General features: G+C 38.1%; 1 protein-coding gene across 3 annotated transcripts in view; it reads right to left on the reverse strand.

Annotated features, from left to right (window-relative positions):
• Positions 1 to 27,251, reverse strand: part of ZFYVE16 (zinc finger FYVE-type containing 16) — a 71,455-nt gene that overhangs the window by 32,478 nt on the left and 11,726 nt on the right. For 2 of the 3 annotated variants that reach the window (XM_072606262.1, XM_072606263.1), the window contains exons 2-6: positions 7,390 to 7,498; positions 4,773 to 7,027; positions 2,981 to 3,077; positions 1,021 to 1,191; positions 246 to 388 (exon numbers count right to left, since the gene is read on the reverse strand). In XM_072606262.1, the coding sequence (XP_072462363.1) occupies positions 246 to 388; positions 1,021 to 1,191; positions 2,981 to 3,077; positions 4,773 to 7,027; positions 7,390 to 7,459 (2,736 nt within the window). In that variant the 5' untranslated portion in view covers positions 7,460 to 7,498. Of the gene's footprint in view, positions 1 to 245; positions 389 to 416; positions 906 to 1,020; positions 1,192 to 2,980; positions 3,078 to 4,772; positions 7,028 to 7,389; positions 7,499 to 27,251 lie in introns of those variants that run through there. The other variant, XM_072606265.1, reaches the window with a different exon arrangement.

The raw sequence follows: 27,251 nt of genomic DNA on the forward strand, positions 1-27,251 counted from the left end.
ACATTCCCTTTAACTTGTGAAAACCTTTAAAGACATATTTACCTAATTCAAATTCACTTCTAATTTTCATTTTCTTAAATTCACCTAATTATCGCACAAAACTGGAAATATCTGAAACAATTTCTCAACTTAAAAAAAACCTACAAAATCCACAAGTGTGAGTATTCTGTACTAAGTAACATGAATTCATTTACAACATAAAACTATTTTATCAACAAGCACTTTGCATACTTTTATTTTCATACCATGTGCACATCTGGTAAGACAGGACTCGTGTCCTGAGAATATTTTTTGCCTCCAGAAGATAATTTTGTTGTATCTGCAACTTCACCATTAGGCAAAATACCATCTGCAAACCATACTCTCCTCTGTTCTCTGGAACACAGACCTAGTGTCAATTTAAGAAAAGGGGAAGGGCTTAAATTAGATAATGTGATTATCAGCATAGCAAAGTTATGTTAATATTTTTAGAAGTTTTTCAACTATTCCCAAAGGAGTGCCTCTATAAACTGCAGTGGTCTATTATATATGAGTTTTCATGGGCCAGGACATTAAGCATGGAACCTGGAACTAAGAGAGGAACTATACAACAGAGATTCTCTTTAAGGAGCTCAAGGAAGAGAGGTAGGGAGTCAAATTTACAGGATAAAACAGAGGGACTATACATGAAAGAAGAGACTAAGAAATAGGCAAGAGAAGGAATAAGAGGACACATGGCAAAGGATGTAAATCGAAGCACACATAAATATACCCAAACCTATAAACGTCAAAAACAGACTACCATTATATATGCCTACTAAAACAAAAGCACAGAAATCACAAGTCATATGTTTGCCAGAACTTTTTTTAATAATTCTCAAGATTTTAAAATCCAGTAGAAAGCAATGACAGTCTCTTAAAATTACCTTCAAGTGGGGGGTGGGTGGGGAGGGATAAAATCGCAATTGTATGGCAGTGATTGTTAAACATTAAAAAAATAAAAAAATTAATAAAAAAAAAAATTTAAAAAAAAAAAATTACCTTCAATACTTGGTTGTTTAAGTGCTGAGGTAGGTAAAGCTGAAGGTGAAGGGGTGTTAGGTGCACTGGACATCTGGTTATCCTGAGAAGTCTGGGCTGTGGCACATTCAGTGGAAATACTAGATTTAGTATTGGAACCAGTTGGACTCATCATTCTTTCAAATGCTTGTGCTAAATAAATGAGAGAAAGAATTAAAATCTCAAACCTTTCAAAATATTAAGACCCATGCTATTGTTTTTCAAGTTTTGTGGAGAAGGGAAAAAATGACAAGGCTCTAAGAACTGAGGGAATTTGTGCATCTCAGTGGTTCCTGATAAAGGTACCATTCCAAATATTAGTATTTTGTAAATATATTTAGTTTTTTCCTATGATTAAGAGTGAAACTAATCCATAACTTGTAATCTGATTTCTTATGAGTCTGATATGTTAAGAGGTAATTTTCATTATCTCCCTCTGTACAAGTAGTGCTGGTTGCCCTCTCCCCAGGCCTTATCATTTTTCTCAAATGTCTAACAACTACACAATTCCTATCCACAGAATACTGTCATCGTTCCCAATATGATACGTAAAAACCAAACTCTGTCAGCTGCCTCCACTTTTCTTAAAAGTATTTACTGCCTGTTTCTCCCAAGTCCACATTCCACATACTACCCAACCCCCACCAAACTGCCCCAAAAGTCACCTCCAACCTTCCAGTCCCTTGTAAAAGCTAAAAAAAAGTTTTTGCAAAAACAGTCTTCACCAATCCCCTCCTGAAAGCTTTCTGAAGTGATCACTGTCACTCCACGTAAGCTGAACAGTGAACATCCGAGATGGCATCTGAACGTCAGTCCTCCTGACCATCAAACTAAAGCTCTTTCCATTGTACAACACCTTCCCTGATCCTCTCCTTATAACTACAGTCACTGATGCATATACAACACATGTGAACATAATTTCCTCCTTTTCCATAAATATTTTATCAGGAAACATGGAGAAGGGAATTTTGTGGTGAAAATACTGCAAAATACTTGGCTAGCAGTTGTTTCCTTTCTACTCTATTCAAAGAGCATGAATGAATTATTTTAAACTGCTTAAGAAGTTAGGGATAATACTTCCAGGTCATCAGGTTGGGAGAGGACTGAACAGGGTCATGGCAGAATTTACTTTAAAATATTTCATTTTTAATCAAAAGAGAACAATTACATTTGTCTTTTCACCAAGGCAACAATCTATTCAAATTTTGTATGTATGTGGTGGCAGTTATTGAAAACGCCAGTAAGGGCCAAGAAGAAACAGCTTGCTTTTTAAGTTGTGCTATTCCTGTAAAAGTTTTTTTAAATGAGACAAGCAACATTCAGTATTGCTGAAGACAATGGGAAATACCCAAGAAGTACAACGATGGAGGACAAAAATATGAAATTTGGGAGAAATTTGGGAGAAAGATATAGATGCAATGGAAAATGTAAAGCTATGTTCTTCACCTTTAAACTAATAATGTGATTTTATAAGATCTTCTGCCTCCATTTGGATTTAAGAGTTCTTATATGATATAGTCTTTTCCTTACTCTGGAACTCAGAACTCTGACATATACATATGTGCTCAGTAAATGTTCTTAGAAACTGATAATAAAAGCAGTGCGGTAAATGAAATTTAATATTATGAATTGTTAATGAATTTTGATAACCTAATAAATAAGGTTATTAATTATAATTAATAATTATTTTAATATTATATAAATATTTATTATATGATATACAATTAATAATTATAATTCAACTTAATGAACTGCCACTCCAGAAAGTGAGTGCTTCCTTTCCAGACTGAAAATTCTAATTATGAAAGTAGAACAAAAAGAAGGAAAATCAAGTCTTGGGAAGTCCCAAATAAGTCCAACGCTAGGAGATATGGTAGTAATACAATTTGTTCTTAAGTTAGCTATCCAAGAAAAAAAAAGCGTTAGATTTGTATACACTTACCCCTACTAATAGACTCATAGCAGACAATACAGACTCTTGCTTCTTTTTCCATATATTGAAGTTTGCACTTTCTGCTACAACAGACACCACAAAACACCTAAATAAGAATAAAATACTGATTTTAAGTATTTGGTCCATAGAATATTCTCTGCTTTTTTTTTAAAGCTAGAAATTATGCTTCAACATACAAACTGAGTGTTACAAAATAAAAGATGAAATCAGTTTCTTCCCTTGTAATTTTACTTTCTTAGATTAAAAAAAGTTTCTAAAATCTAAAAGTATTTCTCTGATACAAAGAATTCGTTAATAACCATTATGACTCTTTGTCAAATAAAAAGTACATTCCTTTAAGTGCATGAAACTTTAATACTTAAAATTTTTCCCTGGTCCCTTTCAGCTTTCAAGTACAGTATTTTATAATTCTTTCTTCTGTTGGGATTGGAAGCTCAATTCCGTGTGGACAGCCTCGGGCGGGTAAAGGTGGGAGCTTCTAAATCTTAGAGCTCTCACGAGACACCCCCCCCCCCCCCAGGAAACGGCAGGGAATCGAGGTGAACCGAGCTATCTCGAGTAATTCCGCCTCTTCCCGTGAGAAACGTGATGGGGGAGAGATCTCCCCGCCCTCGAGATTGTCCCGGATCTGGGCACACCTAGTTACCTAACAGCACGGTATTGAGATGCAAACTATGCGGCTGAAGGTTAAGTAGGATTGAGGAAGCCTGAAAGCTCTCTTAGCACGTGAGTAGCCAAGAGGACAGTAGGCTCCGCTTTTCTTCTTTTCTCTCTCCCCTCCCCCTCTCTCCCCGCTTGTACTTCTACTTCCAATCCCTTAAGATCTTAGCCTCCTTAGGAAATCTCCCCCTCTTCCTCCTAAGGAAGACCTCCCTGCACTTGTAACCGAGACCCTGAAATAAAGCTCAACCCTTGTTCGACTCTGGAACGTCCTTTCTCTCATATGAGCATCTGGTTTTGGCCAACCGAAGACCTCGGAGGTGAGGTAAGAAGACTCGGGTAGCCCACACAGGCCTCTAGGCCTGGCATTCTTCTACCAAAAAAATATACAAGTCCAAAATGTCACAGCAAAATAATTAACAAAAAAATTACTTTCTGTGTTACCAGTGGACCTTCAATAATTTGTAACTGATTAACTCAATTCGTTAGAACATTGTGTTAATTCTCTAATCATTACAATTCCATCTGCTGTGGGAGGCAGCTTTTTCTTTTTTCTATGACCACATACTACAGCTAGCACTCCTTAAAAAGTGGCCTAATAATCACATGATTAGGTTCTGTGGGATGACACCCTTAACAAAATACAAGACGCAGTTCTGGATTTGAATCCTGCCACTGACACTGCTTAAGTAACGTTGACCAAGTCACTTGACCTCTCTCTGAGTCTCATTTTTCTCAACTTGTAAAATGAGGGATGGGGGAAGTTTGGACTAAATTGTGAAACAGAAAAAAAGCCCTCATATTCCCTTTCAATTCTAAATCTAGGAGAATGGACTTAGCTTTTATGAATTTCATACTATTTCTATTCCTCACTCAAGAGTGCCCTTGTACTTCCTTACCATAATCTACCCGTATACACACATTACCAAACCAAAAAAAGCCCGCAGGGTTTTAAATATTTCCATAATAGTCACTAGAAAGAAATGAGAGAGCAAAGTGATCCATCCATCATACAATTGTATTTTAGTGGGCAACAAATCACCAGTTTCCCTTGCATGAAAATGCCCAAAAACATGCCTCTAAAAAGGAAGAAAAAAATTTTTAAACTTGGATAACTTACTTTTCCACATGCTCGGCAGTGGTGACGTCTTTTTGTAAAGGTAAATTTGACTTGGCAGTTCATACAGTTTGGAGCTTCTGAATCAGGAACCCAGGAAGGCTGTTTTTGCCCTAAAACCACACCTTCTCTACAAGCCTTTTCAGCTAAAGGAACAAGGTCTTTGTTTGTTCCTGTGAAACTATCTCCAGCTTCCAAGCTATTTCCACTGTCAACACTGTGGCTAATGTTAAATTCAGCTGCAGTGTCCATAGAACAAGCTTTAGAGGTGACAAAATTTGCTGCACTGGATTCCATTTCTGCTACATTTTGTGCTTTAGGCGTGCTCAGATCTCTTGGACTCATGTTTCTTGACTGAAAGTTAAGTAATTGCTTAGGTCTGGCTCCTCCAGCATGTGCCACCTGATTGTTAATATCAGAGCCAGACAATTCATTAACAGCCTCAGGCTTATTGTTAGTCATCTCTGGCTGAATAGGAAACATACCTTTTTCTCCTAAGGACAGACCAACATTCTCTGATGTATACTGTTTATCCACTGTTCCACAAATACTAGTAATATGAGCAACTTCACTCTTTACTACCTCTTTATTATTTAAATACATATTATTGGTCTTTTCACTATCTAGGTCTTTCACATTCATTTCATTCAAGTGAGAGTCCCCATTATCTGCATTTTCTTCCAAGGACTTTACACTAGTGGTCTGAATATACTGTTCAGTCAGAAAGGCATCAAGTTCAGCATCACTAATCAGAGTGCCACTTGTTAAGTCTTCATCAATATTAAAGTAATCTAACTCCTGCCTAATACCACCACTATTTGAAAAAGTGTTACCTTCACAATGATCACGAAATGACAGATCATCATCAGAATGCTCTATTCTGGAGACTGTTGCAATAGAAAAATCAGTGTAATGATGTTCAGAAGGCTCAGTTCTAGTAGGCATCTGGCCAAGATCTACCTTTCCACTTGCCAGATTTTCAACAAACATTTGGTCAGTTATATTTGTACGTTCATCTTGTTTAGAGGGTTCAGTGTCTTTAAATGATTCTTCATCTAAAACAATACTCTTGGGTATGTCTTCATGTACAGTTACGACATCTTGTGCTATGCTATCAACTTGTTCCTTCTGAGGCAAAATATCACTTTGATCTTCATTTTCAATTAGTGAGCCACACATAGACACAGATATTGGAAGGCAGGACAATGAGGATTCTACTTCTTTGCTAGAAGAATGTAAAGTGGCATCCTGGAGCACATCATTGTTACTTTTAAGGTCTAAATTACATGAATTTTCTTCTGCAGGTTGTTTTCTAAGTAAAGAAATCCTATCCTCCTGAAAGGAAGACTCAGGTAAGCTATACTTTTCATCTCTTGTATCTGAGTCATTTATGCGTAAGCCTTCACTTTTTGGAAGATCACAAGCTATACCACTCATGCCATCTATTTCCCTGGACTCTGCTATTTGATTTCTGCTTGTCACATTTTCTTCCTGTTTCACTAAAGATTTGTCCTCTTTAAACAACTCACAAGGCAAGTTGTGTTTTTTGTCTTTGGAATCGAATGTTTTAGGATTCTGTTGTGTCAAGGCATATACAGAGTTAAGGCCATGAGTTTGCTCTAGTTGATCATTTATCTTTTTGTCTTCTAAAGTGGCTGTTCTATTGCGATCACATGACTCTAAAACTGCTGTATCTATTTTTAAACCCAATTCTTTGGTTGCAACATTTTCTGGTTTTTGTAATACAGAGTTGCCTTCATAATTCTGTTCATCTGAAACATCACCATAACTTTCTGATGAAGCACAAATTGTAGCTGGTAAAACAGACAAATCCAACCCAATCAATGAATCTGTATTGGCTTGTAAATTATCTGGCAGGAATGTTTGAATATCTTCATGACAGCTTGTCACATGAACCAAATTACCCATGTCACTGATAAGGTCACAGACTGGTATACCACATCGTCCCAGGCTTGAAGGCTGGATTTCATCGGAAGAGCCACCATCCACAGTTGAAAGAAGATCAAGTCCTGTTAAATTTTTTTCATTCTGTATTGGAGATGTTAATCCTCCAAGTTTTTTTCCATTTGTTGCAGGCTGATTTGTTCCACAGAATATTTCTGAGGTGGTGCCACTACTAAAACATTGTTGATCTTTGAGTACTAGTGGAACTGGTTTTGAGGAAGGCAATTCTGAAGAAATTGAACAGTAGCTGGCGTTGAATGAATTTTCTGCCGTGTGGTAATGATCATGTTCATCTATTTAAAATGAAAACACAAAATTAAGGGCAAAATTTTTCTTTCTCTAAGAAATTTAACCCACACCCCATAAACCAAATGAAAAATGAAGGTTAAATTAAGATTGACATGATTGTTATATATTCTAAGCTATCTAAATTAAGCAAATTTGTTTAGTTTCTACAACTTGTTCTTTAAGTTTTACTGTGCTACAATCTGTATTTAGAATAAGATTAAACTAAGACTGATATGACAACAAAGTAAAACAACACAAGAGATGTCAAAAAAGTTGAAAACATAATTGCCTGTAAATAATGTGGGTAAGATAATTAAGTGTTAAATACGATCCCATTTCCCTGTAATAGCACAAATGAAAAACAAACCTGTACTCTGTTCAAAATCATCAAGGAGTTTGTCCAAGTCATTGACAGCAGCTTTAAAGTAACTGTCCATCCTAGTTGTTGTTGTAATAATATTTTAGCACTCTTGCACCTGCAAAAAAAAAAAAGTATATTTCATTTAATTTACAAATATTCCTTGAACATATACTGTGCAAAAAGTATTATATTTGTTCCTATGGAATAGTTCCAAAAACACACCTGACTTTCAGCTTACAATCTAGTTGGATAAAGACATAATATATATGTTATGTGTGTGTATATATATATACATAATAAAAAACACAACTGTAGCAGCATAGCAAATATAAAGTGATGCAGTACAAATTGAATACCTAAGAAGAACAGACAAAACTCAGAATAAAGGGAATGATTAGAATGGGTTGGGATTAATCAAAGAAATATTTCTTTGAAGAAATAAGGTTTGAGTTAGGTCTTAAAAAGAGGTGAAGAACATAAAATGTCAGAGATAAGAGAAGAGTCCTACGTACTAAACAACAGATTTGTTTTCCTTGGAGTGTAGAGGTTAAGAGAGGCAGTAATGCTATAAATAAGGTTTTTCCAGATACAGTAGGATTAATTAATGCAGGAACTTCAAACATGGGCAACACTGCAGATCCCTGAGCAAAGTGACATGATAAAAACTGTAAGAAAGATTTTCCTGGCAACTGTATTTAGGAAAATGGAATGGAGAAAAGGAAAGCTGCTAGGAAAGTAATGCTTGATCCAAGTGCGAGACAAGGGTAGATTAGAGTAGTTGTTAGGAATATATATGAAATGAAAAGGATATAAAATGAAAAGAAATATAAAAATATAAATAAAGAAGACACTATAGAGAAAAAAGTTTCAGGGTTGGATAAATGAATTGACTAGGGATCAGGAGCTTTAAAAAGAAAGAAAAATATGTAGAAGTCTGAATGACCAGGCAAAAATGATGATGCTGGGAAAACATGCTAAATTTCATGTATCAGAAAGCTATGAAAGTGCATATAAAAGCTGGGGAAGTAACTCAGAAGAGGATGAGGTCAGACCAAAAAGAACTGCTAGACTGATACTAGGCAAGACTCACTGCTAGAAGCAGCTAGGTGATGCAGTGATAGATTGTAGGGTATGGAGTCAGGAAGACCCAAGTTCAAATCTAGACACACTCACCAGCTGTGTGACCTTGGGCAAATTACTTAACCTCTGTCGACTTCAGTTTGCTCAGTGGTAAAATGGGAACAGTAACAGCAACAACCTGCAAGGTTGTTGTAAGGATCAAATGAAACAGCATTTGTAAAGAGTGCTTAGCACAATGTCTGACACTGAGCAGGTGCTATATAAATGTTTATTCCCTTCCCGTGCACCCATTTTACAGTCCAACATTTGGAGTCCCCATTGTCAGTCACTCAAAGAAAAACTGAAGGATGGAGCATGAAAGGGAATTATCACTGTTCTTCTCAACACAAACTTCAAAGCTCATCTAACTACAAACATCTTTCCCTCATTTACCTCACTAGCCCTTAGATTAATCATAGCATTTTGACATGGAAAGGAACTTAGAAATAACATAATCCAATACACCTTTAACTTTATAGATAAGGAAACTGTGAGGTGCCCAAAATCCAGTAGAACGTAAGGACAGAGGCTGATCCAAAACCAGTAGTCCTGTTACTATCACATCCAGGACTCAGTTATTTGTCTATTGTTTGGTTTTATTCAGTTGCTTCCCTTCCACCACTCCCAGCTAGCTAATAATCCTCATCACTGGGTAATCCCTGCAGTCCTTATCTTTGTTCTTATTTCACTGGTTAAAAATTTAAGGTATATAAATTTGGCTCAGCACATACGAGTACAGAAGCATACTTTTACTTTCCTTTTATGACAAGAGTAATTTAAGTTTTGGAGAAGCCTATGTACCCTTCCCCAGTTTAAGTAAGTTTAAATGCTGTAATGTTAATTATGTTAATGTGATTTAACAGGCCTGCCCATTAAGAGAAACTAGATTAGAGTAGATTTCTTTTGTAGGAAGGGCCACACCTTTTGTTAATTTCTAATGCAGCAGTGGTTGTCAAGGGTCATGATGCCCTCTGGCTCTGAAAAGTGTATATATACATACTCAGAGGAGAGGTTTTACTTCTGAGGTTACTCATTGGAAATGTTCGGTTTACAGGCCATATGAGATTCTGGGAAGCCAGTAAGGAGCCTCCCAGCTTTGAAAACCCAGATGTTGGTGCTCCCTCGGGGGGGGGGGGGGGGGGGTGTGTGTGTGTGTGTGTGTGTGTGTGTGTGTGTGTGTGTGTGTGTGTGTGTGTGTGTGTGTGTGTGTGTGTGTGTGTGTGTGTGTGTGTGTGTGTCTGTGTGTGTGTCTGTGTGTGTGTGTCTGTGTGTGTCTGTGTGTGTCTGTGTGTGTCTGTGTGTGTCTGTGTGTCTGTGTGTGTCTGTGTGTCTGTGTGTGTGTGTCTGTGTGTCTGTGTCTGTGTGTCTGTCTGTGTCTGTCTGTGTCTGTGTGTGTCTGTGTGTAAAGTGCTCAGACAGTTGGATCTGTCTGTTGATCTGTGATGTATATAATGCCTAAGAGGGGCAGCTAGGTGGTGCAGTGGGTAGAGCACAAGTGTAGGAGTCAGGAAGACCTGAGTTCAAATCTTATCTCAGACACTTGATATTCACTAGCTGTGTGACCCTGGGCAAGTCACTTAACCCCAACTGCCTCATCCTGGGTCATCTCCAGTCATCCTGATGAATATCTATCTGGTCACTAGATTCAGATGGCTCTGGAGGAGAAGCGAGGCTGCTGACCTGCACAGCCCTCTCTCACTCAAAACAAAATCAACTGCAAGTCATGTCATCTGATGGCATGGTCTTCTTCGGCAACGAAGGACGAACACACACACATTGCCTATGATCAGACAGTTAGAAGCCCTGTGTGTTGGTCTTTCTGTTTATAATTTCTGCTTTTAATTTCTGTTTGTATTTTCTCTGAAGTTTAGAGTACTATAACTTATTCCCCCTGAATTAAGTGAAAGATATACGTGCTTGATTAACATCTTGTTGACCTTTCAAAAGTTCTTTTTCTTTTAGAAAAACAGATATAAGAACCTGTACAGCAGACCCTCATGTGTATGCCAGGGTCCACGCTGTTACAAATGCTTGAAGTAAAATATGTAAGATTACAAAGAAAACCCATTATATTGAAATACAGTCATCAAAATATTTCTTAAGTTTGTAGACCTCAGGTTAAGGACCCGTGGATTAGACAGTTGCTGAGGGCCCTTACAGTTGATATTTTGTCTTCTAAAGTTTTCCACAAAGAGGCAAGAGGAATCTGCAAATAAACGACTCAAATTCCTGGCAAAACTTTTATTAGTATGATTTAAGAGGAACAGCTAGAAAACATTCAGAAAAATACGTAGCAAATACAAAAGGCCACCACAAATGGCTTTTATCAAACACATATCATACAAGGCTAATTTGATTCTCTCTCTTTGTACAGTACTTTAATAATCTTCAGAAAATACATTGATTTTATATAGTTTCTAATTCTAGGGTACTAAAATATAACAGATCACAAAGTCTTTGGAGGAGCTAGAGAACACGCTGCTAATCTAACTGGTCCCCCATTTTCATGAAACAAAGCCTTTCCTCTTCAACACTGTCAAATTATTGTTTTATTTTTCAACATCACTGTCACCTCTCAATTTCCCTCTCCTAAGAACTATCCCTCATAACAAATAAATAGAATAAGAAAAACAAACTGACCCACAGGCCCTAACTGAAAACGTATGCCTCATTCCTTAGCTGTAGTTTACCACCTCCCTACTGAGGTGATTATGTTTCATCATCAGTTCCCCTGGAATAAACATCAGTTATTGCACTGACCTGAATTCTGACGTCTTTTCATGTGTCTTTTCATTTGCATTACTTGATTCAGTAAGTAAACTCTTTCCATGATCCTGGTTATTTCATACTGCATCACAGTTCCCATGCAAGACTTCCCATGTAGTACCTAATTCAGCTTTCTCACTTCACAGACAGTAATAATATTTCTTTACACTTTATTTTCAGTATGACTTCTTTGGGGTACATGCCTACAAGTTGGCTCACTGACTCAAAAGGGTCTGAACAGGTTAGCAACTTTTCCAGCACAGTTCCAAATTGTTTTCCAACATGGTTAGACAAATTAACAACTCTTTCAACACTGCTAGTAAGCATTTTTCTTATGGCACTTTCAACACTGACTATTTGTGTCTTTTATCACCTTTGCTAATTTGCTGGAAGTGAGGTTAACTAACCTCAGTTATTTTAATTTGCATTTATGCTATTATTAGTTTTGGAGTATTTCTATGTGACTACTGACAGTTTTCATTTCTTCATCTGAAAATTGTTCCTGTCCTTTTAAAGCTGGAAGATGGTATAGTTATGTGGATACAAAGTTAAGAATGATAGAACCAACAGGATAAGTAATTATTAAGTCATTGTCAATTGGGAGAGTTCTCTAATATCCGTGTTATTTAACATTTTATCAATTATTTGGATGAAGGCCTCAATGGTATATTTATCAAATATGCAGACAACTGGAAACTGAAAGTGACAACATAAAAGATGACGAAAAAATCCAAAAAGGTTCTGATACACTATAAAGATGGGTTAAATAAAATATGATGGAATTTAATAGGGACTGATGTCAAGTTCTATGCTTGGACTCAAAAGATAAATTTTACAAATACAAAATGGGAAAGATATACCTAAATAGTAGTTTGTCTAAAAAAAAATTGGGGGGGGTTTGGATTGCAAATTCAACATGATTCAGCAGCCCAAAACACAGAAGTGATCTTAAACGTCAGGTAAAAGAAGACACTGAGAATGAGGGCTTTAAAATTGGAAGATGGGGGGAGGAGCAGAGCCAAGATGACAAAATAGAAAGACAGACCTGCTCTAGCTCTCCCCCCATAGCCCATAAAATACCTGTAAAAATGACTCCAAACAAATTCTAGAGCAGCAGAAGCCACAAAAAAACAAAAGTGAAAGATTTCCAGCCCAAGACAGCCCAGAAGGCCTACAGGAAAGGTCTATCTCACCAGGCTAGGAGCAGAGCCCAGCCCAGCCTGGACCACGTGGCACTGAAAGAACCGGTGCAGGCTTCACGGAATGGTATCACGGGTAGTAGCTGCAGTTCCCAGATTTCTCAACCCACAAACACCAAAGAAAGTGTCAAAGGTGAATAAGAAAGCTCTTTCACCTGGGGAAGAGGGAAGCGAGGTCTGGCCCCAGGGCGGCAGCAGCCACTGCAGCTGCAACTTCCACTTTTGGAACCCTCAGCCTAGAGACCCTAGGGGAATCAGGTAGCTTATCTGGGTCTCAGTTCTGAGTGATGGTCCTGGGATGAAGAATAGTGCTGGCGTGGTAGAGCTGGTGGTGGCTGTGAAGAGGGAACCCTACTCACTGTTCCTGGGCAGAAAAGAGTGCTTATGGCTGCTCCCAGACCAGAGCGCGGGCCAGGAAAGGAGTAAACTCCTCTCTCTTGATCATACCACCTTGGAGGAACTGAGAACTTACAAGTCCCTAGAGTGTACCCTCCACTTGACAAAGGACTCAAAAGTCAAGTAACTGGCTGGGAAAATGCCCAAAAAAGGGGAAAAAATAAGACTATAGAAGGTTACTTTCTTGGTGAAAAGATATTTTCTTCCATCCTTTCAGATGAGGAAGAACAAAGCATATCACCAGAGGAAGACATAAAAGTCAAGGCTTCTACATACAAAACTTCCAAAAAAAAATATGCGATGGTCTTGGGCCAAGGAAGAACTCAAAAAGGAGTTTGAAAATCAAGTAAGACAGGTGGAAGAAAAATTGCGAGGAGAAATGAGTGATGCAAGAAAATCATGAAAAGCGAGTCAACAGCTTGCTAAAGGAGACCCAAACAAATGATAAAGAATATAACATGGTTAAAAATAGACTAACCCAAATAGCAAAAGAGGCCCAAAAAGCCAGTGAGGAAAAGAATGCTTTAAAAAGTAGAATTGGTCAAATGGAAAAGGAGGTTCAAAAGCTCACTGAAGAAAACAGTTCTTTAGAAATTAGAATGGAGCAGATGGAAGCTAATGATTTTATGAGAAACCAAGAAATTATAAAGTAAAATCAAAAGAATGAAAAAATAAAAGACAATGTGAAATATCTCATTGGAAAAACTGATATGGAAAAGAGATTCAGGAGAGATAATTTTAAAATTATTGGTCTACCTGAAAATCATGATAAAAAGGGCCTAGACATCATTTTCCAAGAAATTATCAAGGAAAACTGCCCTGAACCAGAGGGTAAAATAGAAATGGAAAGAATCCACTGATCACCTCCTGAAAGAGATCTGAAAAGAAAGACTTCTAGGAATATTGTAGCCAAATTCCTGAGTTCCCAGGTCAAGGAGAAAATATTACAAGCAGCCAGAAAGAAACAATTCAAGTACTGTGGAAATACAATTAGGATAACACAGGATCTGGCAGCTTCTACATTAAGGGATCAAAGGGCATAGAATATGATATTCCAGAAGTCAAAGGAACTAGGACTAAAACCAAGAATCACCTACCCAGCAAAATTGAATATAATACTTCAGGGGAAAAAATGATCATTCAATGATGTAGAAGACTTTCAAGCATTCTTGATGAAAAGACCAGAACTGAAGAGAAAATCTGACTTTCAAACACAAGAATCAAGAGAAGCATGAAAAGGTAACCAGGAAAGAGAAGCCATAAGGAACTCATTAAAGTTGAACTGTATACATTTTTACATGGAGAGATGCTATTTGTACCTCATGAGATCTTTTACAGTATTAGGGTAGTTAGAGGGAATATATATATGTAGGTGTATATCGATATGTATATGTGTGTATATCATATATGTATAGGTATGCATATGTATGAGTATGTATGTGTACATGTATATATGCATATGTGTATATGTGTGTGTATGTATAGACACACACACAAACACATAGAGGGCACAGGGTGAACTGTATATGAAAGGAGAATACCTAAAAAAATTAAATTTACTGTTGAATGGAATGTACTAGGAGAAAGAGAAAGGGAGAGGTAGAATGCAGCAAATCATCTCACATAAAAGAGGCAAGAAAGAGCTTTTACAATGAAGGGGGAGATGGGGGAGATGAAAGGAAATAATTGAGCCTTACTCACATAAGATTTGACTTAAGGAGCGAATGACACACACTCAATTGGATATGGAAATCTATTTTACCCTGCAGAAAGGCAAGGGGGAAGGGGACAGGAGAAGGAAGATAATAGAAGGGAAAGCAAATTGGGGAAAGGGATAATCAGAAGCAAACACTATCATGGGAGGACAGGTCAAGGGAGAGAATGGAATAAATAAAGGGCAGAATAGGACAGAGGGAAATGTGGTTAGTCTTTTACAACACAAATATTACGGAAGTGCTTTGCACTGTTACACATGTATGACCTATACTGAATTTGTTTTCTCAATGAGGGCGGGTGGGGAGGGAGAGAGAGAATATGGAACTCAAAGCTTTAAGAATGAATGTTAAAAATTGTTTTAGCATGCAACTGGAAATTAAGCTATACAGGCAATGGAGTATAGGAATTTTGCCCTACAGGAAAATAAAGGAGAAAGGGGATGGAAGAAGGGTAATAGAAGGGAGGACAGACTGCTGGAAGAGGTAGATGGGGTGTATGCTATCCTGGGGTGGGGGGGTAGGGAGAGATGGGGAGAAAATTTCGAATTCAAATTCTTGTGGAAGTGAATGTTAAGAACTGAAAAATAAATAAATTATATATTAAAAAACCTGGAAGATACCTTGGAGGTTACTTAGTACAATTCACTCATTTTACAGATGAGGAAACTGTAACTGAGATCCAGAAAGGTTAAGTGGCTTACCCAAGATCACAGTTGTTAAGTGTCTATATTTTAGGGGAAAAGCCATCCTCTTTTCTCAAAGACTAACCCTCAAACCCCATTTCACTCAGGAGCTCACAGATTGGATCACAATAGAACCCTGCCCAAAGCACCACTTAATGTCTATATTTGGGACCCTCCAGGCTCTGAGTGAATGTCAATAGTAACTGTTTCTCTTTGGACCAGCAACCAGAGGGGTCTTCCCCTCCCAGTTTGATGTTTTTTTAATTAAAGGAGGAAACCTTTGACTCACTTCTTAAAGAGGCCTATTCACTAAATGGGTGCTACCTTGCTCAAAGTGAGAACCTGAAAAGGCCTTAGCCTAAAAAGGGCCAGGGTCTCCCTATACATTCTGGGCCATCTCTAGTAATCCTTGAATATCTGGCACCACTGGACCCAGATGGGTCTGGAGGAGAAAGTGAGGCTGGTGACCTTACACAGCCCTCCCTCACTCAAATCAAAGTCAACTGCAAATCATGTCATCATCTCCCTGATGTCGTAGTCCTCTTGGAAAATGAAGGATAAACACAACCTGTGAGTAGTCCAAGCTGCCTGAATGGGAACCCTGCCAGTTGGGCAACTCAGCTCATCCTCTCCCTCTCCTTCTCCTCTCCAAAGGAAGGTAAATTTCGATGGCTGGAAGCTTCCCAGTTAACTTGAGGTTTACTGGCTAGATTCCTTCCTTCCTTCTTTCCTTCCTTCCTCTTTTCTCAAAGACTGTGTTATGACCTACCTAGTTAAATGTTCTTTTATTTATAGTAACCATCAAAAAATAAGCTTCAGAACTTTGTGTTCTCTACATGTCTCTGTCAGCTGTTTGATTATGAAGAGAATTTCCCTGAAAAGCTTTTCTACTGTTCTTTGGTCTCATCATCAAGAAGATGATGAAGGGGACTTCTAAGCACCAGAATGAGAGGCACACTTTTTGCTTCTGCTGTAGGTCTAGGTCATGTGATGATCAGAAACCAACATGAGCAATGGCAATACACTGCAAAATGAAGAGAAAGTATAACTGGATACTAAAGCTAAGAAAAACACTATCATTCGTATTGAAAGAGGCACATAAATATTGTCAATTACCAATTCATGAATGAGTTCTGTGTAGGAATGCCATCTAAACCCAAGATAGCAACACTTACAACATCTTCATCTTGGGTATACAAGTGCTTAGGCCAAGCCCATCTTCCTCACTGCCACTCTATCAAGAGCACCAGATCAAGATATGATCAAGGAATCCTAAAACAAACCACAGTAAGTACATTCTGCTAGTCTAACACTACACAAAACGACATTCAAAAGCCCATGGACCTGGGAGCACAGCTCACAGACACCTTCCACCTCAGGAGGTAGAGACAAATCAGGGAAGACTAGAAAATAAAACTATATGAGATAGGGGAGCAGAGTAGAGAAAGATATGGAAGTCTAGACCAAAATCAGAAATGAGAAGGCCAAAATTACAAATTGAGAAATAATAAAGAACTTTATTAAAGAATATTATATATATATTGTTGTGCCAATAAAATATATGCCAAAAATATAAGAAGGATGAACACCTACAAAAATGCAAAATATTGGAACTAACAAAAGAAACAATAACCTAGGTATATCAACCAGAAAAAGTTCATTAACTACCACACTAAAATGACTATCAAACTGATTCACCAATGAATTTTACAAAGCATTTCAATAACATCTCAATGCTACATAAATTGCTTTCAAAAATAGAGGACAACACTCTAGCAAATTCCTCTCGAGACAAATGTGGCTCTAATTTCCAAACCAGCTATGTCTTAGAGGAAAGAAAAATAAAATGAACTAATTATGTAACATAAAAAGCTACTGCACTACAAAAAGTAATATACTGAAAACAAGAGAAAATAGGAAAAAAAATCTCAGCATCAGATATTCTTAAGTCTGACATCCAAAATTTATATGCAATTGACAACACAAATGAAATAACCATTCTCCAACAAATAAGAGGTTCAAGGATATGAATAAACAATTCTTGAAAAAAGACATAGAAATCTTCAACACCCACATGATAAATGTTCCAAATCTCTAATAATTAGAGAAATACAAAAGACTGCCTCCTAACACCAAAATGGCACAGATAATAAAACAACAAAATATAATACTGGTGATGGGTTACTGAGTTCCTATGCTTGGACCCTAATTCTAAAATCACTTTTCTCTCTAAAAACACATTTCTCCCTACTCTCAAAACACTGTCCCTGGCAGTTTCTTCCCAGCCCAGTGACAGCCTGTCCTAGCAAAACCTTTATCTCTCTTCCTGATACAAAAGCCAGCTGCACTTAGGGAATTTATAATTTAAGTTTATAAATTTTTTTGTACTTGTTGAACTGTGTATTGGATTATAAAGATATTTACTCCTCACTGACCAATCAAATGTATCCTAGACTTAGACATTCGAGTACTCCCTTACATTTATCTTATCTAACAAGACATAGATGGGAGCAGTCTGGGTATTTCTCAGTCATCCCCAACCTAGTGGACTTAGTCACATTTCAGGCCTAAAACCAGACTTCCCTGTAACCACCCCTTGGGCTATTTCCCAAGGAACTCCAGGTAAAATATCTTTGAGTAGATACTAAAAGTGCTTGTTTCTTTAAGAACTGGCAATTCCTTAACCACTCCCTAATCTCGCCCTGAATCACCTAGTTAGCATATTTGGCATATGTTTTACTATAGAATATCCTATATAAACTTTACCTGTACCCCATTCAAATAGCATATTCCCTAAGAACTTTTGCCCACTGAAAAGCATAATAAATCTTTACCACCCTGACTTCAAGAATGCTTGAGTCTGTGAATTCATTCCAGACGGCCTACCCAGGGAATTCTAGTCTTGGGGTTTTTGTGTTTTTCCAACCCTTGTCACTGGCACAGAAGGTAATGAAAACAAGCTAGCAAATATGTTGCTGGTGGAGTTGTAAACGAACATTTTTTTAAAAGGCATTATATGCTAAGTGTTAAGAAAATTAATGTACCCTTTTGCCAAATGGTCACTAACAGGATTATGTACAGCATCCACCTACTCAAGAGGTTACAGACAGGGGGAAAAATATTCCTAAAAGCATCTCTTGTGATAAAAAAATCCCCCAAAATAAAGTATCCAGTTTAAGATATAGAAGCTCTTGGGAAGATCTGCCTTAGTTGGCTCTCATGCTAACTTTTTTGGCAGGCTTGTTTCCTGGCCCTTCCTTTACAAGCTACAATGTGCTGCTTTATAAAGTAATGCTGCTCATAAGCTTCCCTCGTCATCTACTGTAATGTCTGCAATGCACTTATTGAAACTAGGTTAGCTCTTCACTACCTTGTTTTTTCACTTGGCAAGGAAATGGCAAATGTCTACTTGATAAAGAAGTTTCTAGGCTCTGTTTCATTGAAGCAACTGTTTTACAATAGTTAAACAACTCTAAAAGCAATAATAAAGGTCAATGACTTTACTTGTATTCATTTTTCATTTTTCACAGACCACTAAGTTACAATTATAATTGCATACAATGTGTCTTAGCTTTGACCCTTTTTTCCTAACTAGTTAAAGATCTGCTGGAATGAAAAGAGAATTCTGAAATTATTTTTGTAATGTAAAGTCAATTAGTATTTTTAAAGATATAATTTTTTTGATGTTGTTGAGTACTCACCATGTCCATGCCTTTCTACTTTCTTCTTAAAGAAAATATTCATGATAATGAAATATACTTCCTCCTTTCCAAAAAGAGGTAAGGAACCACTAGGGTAAAGTTCTGTAAATGTTGTCAGGCATAATCTAATTGATTTATATCTAAAATAGTTGATTTTACAGTTTTTCTTTATTTCAAGGGAAGACAATATTCAGAAGTGATAGATTAAAAAACAAAAAGCATCAATTAAAATGGTTTTTCATGTACTAATGGTACACAGGAATTTGGTCCCATTTCTCTCTCCACTTCAAATTATCCTTCACTCAGCTATCAAGATGACCTTAAATCCTAGGTCGGACCAGATCACCAGACTGAACAGCAATTCAATAAACTCCAGTGGCTCCCAATTTCCCCCAAGATCAAATATAAACTCCTGTTCGGGTTTTAAAGCCCTAAACAACCTGGTCCCTTTCTATTCTTCCAGTCTTCTTACACCTTACTCTCCTCCACATATTTTACAAACTAGTGACACTGGATTATTTATCTGTCAGGCCTAGAGGCCTGTGTGGGCTACCCGAGTCTTCTTACCTCACCTCCGAGGTCTTCGGTTGGCCAAAACCAGATGCTCATATGAGAGAAAGGACGTTCCAGAGTCGAACAAGGGTTGAGCTTTATTTCAGGGTCTCGGTTACAAGTGCAGGGGGGTCTTCCTTAGGAGGAAGAGGGGGAGATTTCCTAAGGAGGCTAAGATCTTAAGGGATTGGAAGTAGAAGTACAAGCGGGGAGAGAGGGGGAGGGGAGAGAGGAAAGAAGAAAGCGGAGCCTCTTTACACTCCTTAACTTTCTGCTCGCCAACGTCCTCCCCTCCCCTCTCCTCTCTCCGCTTCCACTCTCTTTCCAATCCCGCCCTGGCCTCTCCGGCCCTTCCTTACAAAATTCTCGGAGGTCGTTTAACTCTATTGTGACCCCCGCCTCCCTGCATTCCCTGTGAAGTGTCTCAGCCCAGACCTCCTGTTCCTCTGGCTTTATTACTGGCAATAGATTCCCCATCTCTGCCCTTTTCCCATGGGTGTGGGAAGCTTCTCTCACTCTTTCTCTCCTTCCGAATCTAGGATTCGGGACTCGCTTCTTTCACAGCCCCTTCCGGGTGTTCCCCCAAAAACACCCAGGATATCTGCGCTCCTGTCCCTGTTCGGAGACGCCAACTGCCAGGCCTAGAGGCCTGTGTGGGCTACCCGAGTCTTCTTACCTCACCTCCGAGGTCTTCGGTTGGCCAAAACCAGATGCTCATATGAGAGAAAGGACGTTCCAGAGTCGAACAAGGGTTGAGCTTTATTTCAGGGTCTAGGTTACAAGTGCAGGGGGGGGTCTTCCTTAGGAGGAAGAGGGGGAGATTTCCTAAGGAGGCTAAGATCTTAAGGGATTGGAAGTAGAAGTACAAGCGGGGAGAGAGGGGGAGGGGAGAGAGGAAAGAAGAAAGCGGAACCTACTGTCCTCTTGGCTCCTCACATGCTAAGAGAGCTTTCAGGCTTCCTCAATCCTACTTAACCTTCAGCCGCATAGTTTGCATCTCAATACCGTGCTGTTAGGTAACTAGGTGTGCCCAGATCCGGGACAATCTCGAGGGCGGGGAGATCTCTCCCCCATCACGTTTCTCACGGGAAGAGGCGGAATTACTCGAGATAGCTCGGTTCACCTCGATTCCCTGCCGTTTCCTGGGGGGGGGGGGTCTCGTGAGAGCTCTAAGATTTAGAAGCTCCCACCTTTACCCGCCCGAGACTGTCCACACGGAATTGAGCTTCCAATCCCAACATTTATCCTTTCCCAAACATCACATTTCAGCTCCCAACTTTGAGTGTTTCCACTGGCTGTCCCTCATGCCTAAAATACTCTCCCTCATCTCTGCCTCCAAAATTCCCTGGCTTTTTTTAAATTTTCAGCTAAAGTCCCACCTTCTTCAAGAAGCCTTTCCAAGTCCTACTTAACCTTAATGTCTTCCCTCTGAGATTATCCTCAATTTTTCCTGTACATATCTTGTTTGCAAGTTGTCTCTCCTGTTAGACCAGGAAGTCCTTTAACAGCAAGGGTTATTTTTGCCTTTTTTTGAATCTCAGCACTCAGTACAGTGCCTGGAACGTAATAGGCAATTAATAAATGCTAGCTGATTGACTGACCCATATTTTCCAACACAATACTCACTGTCCTCCCTTTTACCAAGTTTTATTTTGAAGTCACCAAGTATAAATATAAAGGCTTATATGTTAACTTGCTTTGAAGGATCATCTGAAATTTTTCATAGGATAATCAATTTAAAGATAGAGAGGACCTAATCTCTACTTTTTCACGTTCTGCAACAGATACTGACTCCTAAATTAGTTAAGTGAGATACAAGTATCTTCATTATGGTTTCCTTTTCTTTGTTTACCATGATACAGCAAAATAAGACGATCAAGTGTCCCATGAAATTAGAGATCTTTTTGTCTTTGGGCCCACCGTGAGGTCGATTCTACTAATTCCTTTATCTACTTCTTCAGGGACAGTTAAAGTCGTCCATTCATTTATTTGCAACTTCTTTAAGTACATTTTCTAGTTCCATTTAGAGGAAGGAAGGAAAAGAAGAAAATAAACATTTATTAAGTGCCTACAGTGTGCCAGGCACTGTGCTAAGCGCCTTATAAATGATTTCATTTGGTCCTCACAACAACCTTAGGAGTTAGGTGCAGTTATTATGCTCGTTTTATAAATGAGGAAACTAAAGGAAACAGAAATTAACGCCTGCTCAGGGTCCAGCACTCTGTCCACAGTGCCACCTAGCTCCCTCCAGAGGAAGAATGTCAAGAGTTCCTCAGTAACGTATCAATTTAATAACCACTAAACAAGGATCTCATATCTAGTACAAACAATAAACTTTATTTGTAAGAGATCTAAAAACTGAGGGGTTCCTAGTGGTCTCTGCCCTACTTTTAATTAGATTCAATAAATATTTACTAAGTGCCTAAAATGTACTGAGTGCATATGTATAAAACATGGCGTTAGGTGGAAGGTTACAAAGACACAGAGAAAACAGTCTTTGACTCACCAAAGTTATTTTCTACAAGTGCATAGCCATATATAACACAAGACATGGACTTGGGACAGAAAAGAAATAAAGATACTTTAAGAATATCTGAGATGGGAAAAAAATACTTATAGCTAAATGGATCACAGAAGGTGGCAATTGAGCTGAGAAAGGTGAGGAGAGAGTACATTTCAAGAATGGAAGACAGCCTGCATGTAACAAAGCAGAATAAGCTAAACTGATATTCACCACTCAGATACTGGCACTGCAAAGGAAGTCAAATTAGACTGAGTTAAAAAAATTAATCTTTTAATTTTTCACTACTTCTATGACCAAAGAATTCATCATCTTGAGCCCAATCTATTATTGATGGAACTCCCTATACTTGGCTAAACCATTCCTCAGTCAGAAGCCAGTCTGTCCCCAGGACTGTACTTGCTGCCAGTTTGCCTCTGATGACTGAGACTTTGAAGAACCCATCATTACCTCTACAATAAAATACCACCAGAGTAGGACTTCTAAGAAACAGATTTGTCATAAAATGAAAATGTTCCTTCTATTCTTCCACTATATTAATGCGATGTAGAAAACCCATGGCAAAAGTTACTGAGTATTTTAGGATGAAAGCTGTATCTTCTTGGTCAAAGCAATATGCTTTACTTTTTAAGTATGAACTGGTGACTTCTTTTGTATGAGGAACTCCAGGTACAGAAATTCCTTCCCATCAATAAAGATGAGTGAGCAACTTATCTGTAATTTAGAGTCTTTCAGATCTGCCTGAAACACAGAGTAGTTAAATGATTAGCTCATGGTCACATGATCTGAATCATGTTCTTCCTGGCTTCAGAGCCTTTATGTCACTCTGCCTATAGTTACTTCTTCATCTTCCTTAATTCTATCCTGATCATATCAATGAGCTTCTGTGAAATCTATAACAAACTGTTTTATCTTTGGGTATCTCAGATGTATTGTCTGAAAAATGACACTTCAAGAAAAGATATTATAATAAATTATAATAAATAATTGCAAAGTAATTTGATAAATATTATAAAATTAACAAATGTTCAATAGTAACACATAATAAAGTAGTAGGAAATACATTATAAGAAGCAATACTGAACAGCAGATAATGGCCCTCAAGACAGGAAAGCAGAGGTTCAAGTCTTGCCTTTAACATGACTATAACAAAGCCTCTCTGTGCCCCAAACAGTTAGTCTGGAGGCAGGAAGATCTGAATTTAAACCTAGCCTCAGATATTTAAGCTAGGTGACCTTGGGCAAGTCACTCATGTGTCTGCCTCAGTTTTCTCTCTGTAAAATGAGGATAATAAGAGCACCTACTTCCCAGGTTTGTTGTGAGGATGAGATAATATTCATAAAGTGTTTGGTTTGGCACACAGTAGGCACTTAATAAATGCTTATTACCTTCTCCTTCCCCTAGAAAACTATATGTTATAATAGGCAAGTGCCAACATACATTGATGGAAGCAGTTTCTACAAAGTGAGAGTTCATTACAACAGTCAAATCATGGGTCCAGACCAATCCCCTCTAAAAAAACTTTTCTGAGAAAAATTTCTGTCATTTGAAAGTGGTAGACAAGCAAGCCAACAAGCATGAAGTAAGCTCATATTACTATCTTCCAGGTAATGTGTTAAGGACCAGGTAAACAAATACAAGCAGGAAAAAAAAAGGACCTTGCCTTCAAGGACCTTACATTCTAATAGTGGAACATACAAAAGGAAACTGAAAAAAGGTGGGAGGGGTAAAGGTAGCTAGGGAGGAGCATGGTGGAGAAAATCTAGAGAGGTAGCAATGGAGCCCAAAGAGGACTACCATGACTGGCTTTGGCCACTCAATTTTCCATTTCAAAAATGATTAATCAGAGGAGACTGCAAGGGCAGAGAGTACTTGCAATGTGAGAAGACCAGAAGCCAAGTTTAATTCCAGTGTGAGGAGGCCACTATGGCAAGGAGAGAGCCTAGAAAGGAAACAGTACAAATCACTCAGATCACTCTGATCTTCACAGTATTTCTGTAGGGTGGTTTTCACTTTTCAAAGGAATTTTCACCAACTGTATTTCATTTAATCTTCACAATTACCCAGAGAGTTAGTAAAAATGAGTATCATTCTCATTTCCCAGCTAAGGAAAAGAGAACAGACAAGTTTGTGGAAGTAAGAAAGTTTTGTTGTCCACATTCCTAGGTGATAAGGGTTGTGACCTAGCATGGACAGGGTAGAGGTAAGAAACTGATAATGTTTAATATAAAATTTTGGAATAATCTCTTTGTTCTCTCTGAAGTAAACTCAGAGAGTGCCTCTTCCTATGTCAGCAAAAGCCAGCCAAGGCCGACTCTACACTCCTTAAGGAGACCTTTAACCTAAGACACTATATCTTGAATAATGAGACTTTCCTTTGAATCTTATTATCTACAGACATGTACTATGTTATGGCATATTAATGGTAAAGAAAATATAGACATCTTAGGTCGTAATTTCTATTGAACATTGTTTACCCTGTCCTATGTCAATTATCTGTTTAGGGGAGGAAGCCTGCCACTTACTAGTGGTGGGGTTTCTTTCCTTATCACCGAGACATATGCTTACCCAGCCTGAAATCCCGAGGCCTGACTAACATTGCTTTGTTAATTGTCCTGTCTTACTGAATTTATGATTTGCTTAATTAGGAGAGTTTCTTTCTCATGGCAAAATGTACTTAAGACAGATAATTTCTGTACTAGGTAGTCAGAGTCACCTCTGACTCCATAGCGCTATGTAACTGTTTTCTTTATGGGGAATTGATCAATTAATTAATTAAATCATAAAATGTATGCATTTAGCCATGTTGCCTTTTCTCTAACCAAGTTTTCAGGTCAACAAAACTAATGCGCAGGCCCAAGGAGTTGTTTGAGGAAGGGCCTATCTGAGAGGAGAACATGGAATCACATGACCAGGGGATGGTGTCACGGTCTAATCTAAAATTAGTTTATTTCCTAAAAAGAGAGGATCTGTATTGCTCTATCTGTTCTGTGTTTGCCTGTGTGTTTGTCAAGTGTTGTCAAACTGTAAATGCAGCCATGCAGCCAGCCTGAGGACTTTCCCTTGAATTTTGCAAGCTCTTAATCTTCCCCTATCCTTCCCTCCCTAATTACAGCAGCCTCAGAGGAGTGAGTGAGCTGGGGAGAGGGAAAAAAATGCTTTACTGTTTGGTTTGATAATGGTATTAATAAAAAGTTCGAAAATTTTTAAGAAGTTGCTTTAAAAAAAAAATCTTTCTGCATTCTAGAACCCTGGTGAGGTTCGGTGAAGATAAAAGATTTTTGCTCTTTGCAGATTATTCAACTTAAAAAAAAAAAATGTGGCTCTCTTGATAAGTTAAATTGTTAGGCTCTTAACCTCTAAGTTTCTTTTTAAGGAACAAAGAAGCTGGAGGAAATGGTAAGTATTTGGTTCATTTGAAATACAAAAGGAGGGGAGGATACGAGTAGGATGGTAGAGTATTCCAAGTCCTCGGAACTTGTACTCCCTTCCCCCTCCACCATCCCACTTAAGAAAATGTTTAGCCTGATTGGGAAACCAATAGACAAAGTTATGGAAGGTTATTGGATTTAAAGATTTAAAAATAGTTTACTGTGATTTGTAATTATTACTGTTATTAAGCTCCTAAGTGAAATAAGGAAATTGTGAAGACGCCTCTCTTTCTGGATACCTGATTTCCAGGAATCCAGCCTTGTGGGAAGTTGAGCCTTTCCCTTCTCTCTGTGAAAGTGCTGTGGATTGTAGTCGAAACTTGGACTCAAATCTCCCCTTTATTTGTTACAAGCTCCTCTTTTCCCTCTCCCCTCCTTTTTACTTCAGTTACAGAATAGCCACATCAGCAGTACGTTAGGCATTAAATAAGGAAGTGTGTTGGGATAGGTGAATATTCGCCGGGTCTTGTCTACTTTTTTGAGCTTAGATTGTAAGCCCGCCCCTCACCCAAAGGAGAGGCGGGATAGTGGGGAGTAGGATTCTCTGCATTAGGGTATATGACTGTGCTTCGATCTCTGTAAGTTGCCTCCTTCCATCAGCCCCATCTTGGTGGAGGGACACCCCTTTGTCACAAGAACTGAATAAATCATTTTCTGTTCTTACCTCAAGAAACTTCTTAATTTATTAAAATTTTGGGCAAGGGTCTTTTTAACCCACATACTCCCAAGCCTCATGCTTGGAAGTCACACTTGGTCAGTATTAAATTATTTAGGGCTTTTTCTTGGGCAGGAAGACTCTTTAATCTGATTCAAAACAGTTTTTGTTAATGAGATCTCAAAGCTAAAACCTGTACTTGATGTTTAAATTAAGTACAGACTATGTCTGTAAAATTGCAAATTCACTTTGGAATTTCAGTGATTTCTTTTAGAAGCATTAATTCTTTATGTCCATGTGCTCAAGACCAACATGGACAAGGGGAAGATTACCCCCACCATATGATTTAAAGGCTGAAATGAGACTGGAAAAGGTGATCTGGTGGGTCTTGGAGGGGTGAGGGGAGCTGGAAGAGGGCTTTTCAGCTCTTTAAGGAAGTAGAGTAAAAAAGAGATTATGGGAAGTTATAAATAAAGTTTTCTTTTAAGTAGCAAGAGTATTTTTTAAAAAGGAGGGCTAAAATGTTTATGATTAGTGATTATAAACCCAGGTTTGATATGATTCAAGTTAAAATCTATCCTGAAGGAATAACAAGCAGCATCTGAGAATGCTCTTCCTATCAGGATTAAGCAGAAAAAGATATTGTTATTCAGCATTTAAGATTGTAAAGTACTTAACATAAGGATGAGTATATGTTAGATACAACATTAAACTAACGTTAATTGTTACACAATTTTTAAATTTGGAATTTGTTACATATAGATTGGGGTTTCAAAAGAATATGATAGAAATTTGATAATCTGAAGCTTATATTTGGTTATAAATAAGCAGTGAAGATGCTGATGTTTGCTACATAATGGTAGAGCTAACTTCTTTGCTTTAAGCTAGAAGGGAATTCCAGTGTAGACAGTTATAGTTAAGATGTGGAGAAAGGCTGGATAATCTGAATAATGGGATTGAAAGATTTGGAAAGATAAAAAGTTTGATTGCAAATAGGAAAGGCAGATAATAAAGTTTGAATAGTTCTGGATGGGTCACTTTCGGATGGTTTCGGTAGGTAGTGAGGATGAGAAAGTATTTTAAGAAAAGAGAAGAAAAATCATGTAACTTGATTTAATATAGTTAACAGC

The sequence above is a fragment of the Notamacropus eugenii genome, chromosome 4 (assembly GCF_028372415.1).
Source record: "Notamacropus eugenii isolate mMacEug1 chromosome 4, mMacEug1.pri_v2, whole genome shotgun sequence".
Classification (NCBI taxonomy): domain Eukaryota; kingdom Metazoa; phylum Chordata; class Mammalia; order Diprotodontia; family Macropodidae; genus Notamacropus; species Notamacropus eugenii.